General features: G+C 36.5%; 1 protein-coding gene across 1 annotated transcript; it reads left to right on the forward strand.

Annotated features, from left to right (window-relative positions):
• Positions 1–420: 420 nt before the first annotated feature.
• On the forward strand, positions 421–5,647 carry ccnb3 (cyclin B3; the record flags this gene model as incomplete). The annotated part of the gene is given in 9 exon segments (XM_024264701.2): positions 421–533; positions 612–738; positions 817–915; positions 984–1,076; positions 2,861–2,998; positions 3,085–3,240; positions 3,328–3,477; positions 5,219–5,349; positions 5,438–5,647. Coding segments are annotated over 9 exon segments (1,077 nt in total), but the record flags the coding sequence as incomplete, so codon positions are not given.
• Positions 5,648–6,343: the final 696 nt, after the last annotated feature.

Here is a 6,343-nt window from a genome sequence, read left to right on the forward strand (position 1 = left end):
AAAAAACTTAAAAAGAAATTAGCTAAACCAGCTAGCATGTAGCTAACATATTATCTAAACTCAAAAATAGCCCAAAAAGCTAGAAGAATGTCAATTTTTAAACTTTTTTTTACTTTTTTCATAATTATATATAATAAAAAGGCAGTAATATTATTCCACAATAAATTAACCTTAAACAATTTTAAATATTTTACTTTCCAAAAAAATATATTTTGTCAAAATCATACATGTTAGAAATAATCACATGATAACATCAGGCCATGACTTTGACACGTGTGCCGTAGATTCTGAAGGACAAAAGCGTGATCGTGTTAACGGCTGAAAAGTTACAGTAAATCGAAGAACATAAACTCTGGAGCTCCATTGTTAAAGGGTTAAAGTCATTTTTATTAAAGTTTTCCTTTCCGATCCTGTTTTCAGGCTCATAAGGTTCAGATCAGCCTCCCGGGGCGGAAGAAAGAAGGCGGAAAAAAGGCGGTGAAGAAGACAAACATCACCTCAGTGACGGCAAAGAATCAAACAAACCTGAAAAAGTAAAATCTTTTAACACTTCAAGAGATGTTTTTATTGCTGTCAAATGAGTACATTTCAGATATTTGTTTCCTTATCAGGTCTGTGAGTTCGGAGGAGTCGACCACGGAGAGGGAAAAGACGGACACGGAGGAGGAGGAGGAGGAGCCACAGAGTCGTCTTAAGGCTCTCGTCCGTCAAATACCTGCACACCTTGAGAGGAAACCCGTACGATAAAACGTCTAAAGCCGCCATGAAAGGCTGCAGGAGGTCGACCTCACGTTCACCCTTTGACCTCTCCTGCAGATCCCGCCCGAGTTCGACATCGACTCGGAAAGCGCAGACGACTGCTACATGTGTCCGGAGTACGCCAAGGAGATATTTGACTACCTGAGAGAGCGGGAGGTATGCCGACCCCAACAGACGGATCCATGTGTTAGAGGTTTTCCTAAAACATTTGGGTTTGTGTGCAGGAGAAGTTTGTTCTGAGTAACTACATGCTCACACACTCCAGCCTGAACCCGGAGATGAGGGCCATCCTGGTGGACTGGCTGGTGGAAGTTCAGGTGAGCTTCAGCTGAATTATGGGTGTTTTATTAATGTTTATTGCTTCATTTTCTACTTACACAGCAATGGTGGCAAAAAAAATAATTCTACTAAAAACATTATTTTATTCATTAGGTGATTGTTTTTGATAAAAACTCACTTTACTTTGGCAGAAACACTCCTAGAAAACGACAGGTTTTTGATTTGGGCTAAAAACGTCATAATCATGATTAAAAAGCTAGATTAGAGTATAGTGGCAACAACTTAGTATTTTGTAGGCTGAAATTATAATTTTGTGGGCAGAAATTAGTATTTTGAAGGCTGATATTGGCTTTTTGTAGGCAGGAATAATAGTCCTCAAGGCAAAAATTAGCATTTTCTGAACACAAATTACAATTTTATAGGCAGAATTTATTTAGTCCTTTGGTAAGCAGAGATTCACATGTGAGCAGAAATTAGTATTTTTTAGGCAGAAGTTGGCATTTGAAGGCAGAAATTAGTTTTTCCTGAACACAAATTAGTATTTTATATTCAGAATTTATCATTTTGTGGGAAGAAATTCAAATTTTGTAGGCAGATATTGGGTTTTTGTAGGCAAGAATAATCATCTTCAAGGCAGAAATTAGCATTTTCTGAACACAAATTACAATTTAATAGGCAGAATTTAGCATTTTGTAGGCAGAAATTCACATTATGTGAGCAGAAATTAGTATTTGTGGACAGAAGTTGGCATTTGTAGGCAGATATTAGCTTTTTGTAAGCATAAAATTAGCATTTTGAAGGAAGAAATGTGCATTTTCTGAACACAAATTGCAATTTTATAGACAGAATGTATCATTTTGTGGGCAGAAATTCACATTTTTTACACAGAAATTAGCAATTTGAAGGCTGATATTGGCTTTTGTAGGCAGGAATAATAATCCTCAAGGCAGAAATTAGCATTTTCTGAACACAAATTACAATTTTATTGGTAGAATTTAGCATTTTGTAAGCAGAAATAATGATTTTGTTGGCAGAAATTCACATTATGTCAGCAGAAATTAGTATTTGTGGGCAGAAGTTGGCATTTGTGGGCAGATATTAACTTTTGTATGCAGAAATGAGCATTTTCTAAGCACAAATTAAACATTTTTTATGCAGAATTTAGCATTTTGTAAGCCGAAATAATCATTTTGTGGGCAGAAATTTGCATTATGTCATCAGATATTATTATTAGTGGGCAGAAGCTGGGATTTGAAGGAAGAAATTTTCTTTTTGTATGCAAAAATCAGCATCTTGAAGGCAGAAATTTGCATTTTGTTGGCAGAAATTAGCATATTCTGAACACAAATTAAAATTTTTTTAGGCAGAATTTAGCATTTCATAGACAGAAGTTAGCATTATGTGAACAGAAATTGGTATTTGTTTGCAGAATTTAGAATTTCTTGGGCAGAAATTAGCATTTTGTGAATAGTATTTAGCATTTTGTAGGCAGAATTTAGCATTTTCTGCACACAAATTAGTATTTTGTGGGCAGAAATTAAGGATGGGCTGATTTGAACTATTTCTGACCGATACTGATGAGCGATATTTTCCCTGTAACCGTGGCGGTTATTCAATATTTGCCGAAACCAATATTTAAGTGTCTAGAATATCACAAAGTTTAGAGATTTTCCTTTTTTCCTTTATTAGAAAATGCTACAATGTTCACATTGCTAAGAACATAACAAACATGCTGCCAAAATAGAAACTATCAAAATAAAAGTATAAACTGATGTGATGACAAAGTGACTCTGAGGATTTGCCTTTCTCCCTGTTTGTGTAGGAGAACTTTGAGCTGTACCATGAGACCCTCTACCTGGCCGTCAAGATGACCGACCATTACCTGTCCAAGGCCTCCATCCACCGAGAGATGCTGCAGCTGGTGGGCTCCACTGCCATGCTCATAGCCTCCAAATTTGAGGTGAGGATGCAGCTTTTGTTGAAGGGAGTAATAATAATAAAAAGAAGTAACATGACTGAACGGGATGATTTCTTTGTGTTCTGCAGGAGCGCAGCCCGCCCTGCGTCGACGACTTCCTCTACATTTGCGATGATGCGTACAAAAGGGAGGAGCTTATATCCATGGAGGCCAGCATTCTTCAGACGCTGTCGTTCGACATCAACATTCCCATCCCGTATCGGTTCCTCAGACGCTATGCCAAGGTGTGCAGGCCGGAGGGTCAACCGCCGGGCGGTTCGGTATCCCAGCATGCACGCTGCTTGATCTGACTGTGTCCTCTCTTGGTGCAGTGTGTGAGCGCCAGCATGGACACGCTGACTCTGGCTCGCTACTACTGTGAAATGAGCCTGATGGAGATGGACCTGGTGTCAGAGAGGGGCTCCCTGCTGGCCTCAGCCTGCCTGCTGATGGCGCTGGTTACTAAAGACCTGGGGGGCTGGGTAGGTTCACCTCAGCATTAGAACAACACCTCCATTACTGGAAGAGTCCTGATGGAGCTGCTGCTCTTCAGAGCGCTTCAGGTCCAGGAAGAGTTAATTCTGTTAGCAGCTGGACACACGGTTTACGTCCCCTCCTGTGACTGTGTTACAAATACTAGATTATTCATTAAAAAACAACACCAAAAAGAAGAGTTGATCGCTAGTTTATTTGCAACTAAAAGTGCATTATTGTGTCTATAAAAATATCCAAGAGATTGTAACTAATACGAGTATATCATTTTTTTAATAAAAACAATTTACACCTATTTTTAACCTACGAAAAGGTGAAACTGTCATTGAAATAAAGAATTTATAATAGAGAAAGGGTTAAAATGGTCAAAATTAGCATTTTAATGATAAATATACAAAAAAATATAATAAAAAACAATGTAGCAAGGATTTAAATCATTTCATATTTCACAGCCCTGGAAAAGACATTAAACTAAAAGGTAGTTTAGCATTTTATTAGCATTTTGTGCGCACAAATTATAGTATAGTGGCTACAACTTAGTATTTGTGTGCAGTAAGTAATATTTTGTTGGCAGAAATTAGCATTTTTGTGTGCTAAAATTAGCACTTTATAGGCAGAAAATGTCTTGTGGGCAGAATTTTTTTTTTGTGGCGGTAACATTTTGTAGGCAGAAGTTAGCAGTTTTTTTGTGTTAAATTTAGCATTTTGTGGGCTAAAATTATCATTTTGTGTGGAGAAATTAGTCTTTTTGGGCATTAAGTAACATTTTGTAGGCAGAAATTTGCATTTTGTGTGCTAAAATTAGCATTTTATGTGCTGAAATGACTGTTTGGGGCACTTAAATGAACATTTTTTGTGCACACAAATTGACATTTTGTGCTGAAATTAACATTTTGTTCGCACAAATTAGCAACTTTTGGGCAGAAATTAACACTTTATTTGCACAGATTAGCATTATGTGTGCAAACATTTCTATTATATAGGCACACATAAGCATTTTGTGTGCTAACATTAGCATTTTTTGGGCAGAAATTAGCATTTTGTGTGCTAACGTTAGCATTTTTTGGGCAGAAATTAGCATTTTGTGTGCTAAAATGACCTGTTGGGGCACTCAAATAAGCATTTTTTGCACACAAATGAGGATTTTGTGTGCTGAAATTAACATTTTGTTCGCACAAGTTAGCAATTTTTGGGCAGAAATTAGCACTTCGTTTGCACAGATTAGCTTTTTGTGTGCAAAAATTACAATTATATAGGCACACAAATTAGTAGTAGGAATTAATGATACTAAAATGCTAATTTATGCACACAAAATATTAATTTCTGCTAATAAAAAGTACATTTGTGGCCATTTGTAGTCACAGAATACTAAAATGTTGCTGAAAATACAAAGTTGTGTGCACAAATGATGAATTTACAGCAAACAAATATTCTTTTTTCAGTGTTATATCCATTGCTCTGTAGAAGGTATCCATAGTGTGCATAGTACTTTGTTATTATTATTGGGGCTGTTGGGATAAATTACTTCTGTGTAACACTATAAAGGGTTTATATCATGTTATAATACACTTCAAAGCTCAAAAAAGGTGATTTTGCAGGATATAGGCCCCTTAATAATAAATTGTTGCCATGGAAAACCAATAATTCATGCTTACAAGATTCAAGTTTTTTTTAGAGTAATTTGTGATAAAACGACTGCTCTAATGTGATGATGTTCCTGTCATCCTGCAGTCCCCCATCCTGCAGTTCCACTCTGGCTACCAGGCCTCAGAGGTGGCACCGGTCGTACGAAAACTACATTTGATGCTCCAAGCTCCGGCGGACGATAAACTCCGAGCTGTCAGGAACAAATACAGCCACAAGTAAGTTCTGCAAAAGCCAGAATCCACAATCCGTAAGGAGATAAATCCTCTGCTGTTGAGTTTTAATGCCTTTTTTCAATATTTTTAGGGTGTTTTTTGAAGTTGCGACCGTGCCACTGGTGGACATCAGCGTTCTGGACAAGGCCTTATCCTCCTAACAAAATGCTATAAAAATATTTAACACTCCCTTCACAAAAAAACAATGTACATAGTTTTTAATGTCCTTGATATTTATAAGTAGTCAAGTTTCTTCCATTTTTGTAAAATAGCTTTCATTAAAATGGGCATTTATCATTAAGAAATTGTTTTTTTTTTTATGTTTGGCTTTTTTAATAGTTTTATAAGCATGTTCTAAAAAGAAATACTTCAATTCTTTATTCTTTCCTAATAAATGTTGTGCCGGCCCGTGTTTTTATGTTTTAACATGATCTTAGAGTTTGTAGCGTTGCGTGTTTCAGACGTTGTACAGTTTATCATGTTTATTTGTGTAAAAGACAAATTGATGCTTTGCTACTTTTTTTTTAAAAGGGTATCACACATAAAATAAAGAAATAAATCTTTTATATGTTCTTTAAAAAAGCTTTAGTTTTTCTTTGGCACTTCTGGTTTTTACCACTAGGTGTCAGTCTTGTGTGGTTTCTTAGCTGTCTAAACACTCCTCAGTTAGGCTCTATTGATCTCAAAGTGTCAGACTTTGACACTTCAGACGACATTTGATGAAGCTCTGTCAAGAGTTTGTCATGTGACGAGTGTACTTGACAGTGAAATGAGAAACGTATTTAAAGCAAACTATGAAAGATGACATTATTGAGTCCAATTGGCTCCTTATTAAGTCCCATTTATTCCCCAAACTGTCCTCTGAATGGAGGAGACCTGTCATTGACCTTGACAATCTGTTTTTTTTTAACCCACTGCAGACATTACACTAAATCACAGACTTTACCACTACAAATATTCATCTTAGGTCCATGTCCACTGGAAAAAAAAAATCTAG

Source organism: Oryzias melastigma, unplaced genomic scaffold (assembly GCF_002922805.2).
Source record: "Oryzias melastigma strain HK-1 unplaced genomic scaffold, ASM292280v2 sc00494, whole genome shotgun sequence".
Lineage (NCBI taxonomy): Eukaryota > Metazoa > Chordata > Actinopteri > Beloniformes > Adrianichthyidae > Oryzias > Oryzias melastigma.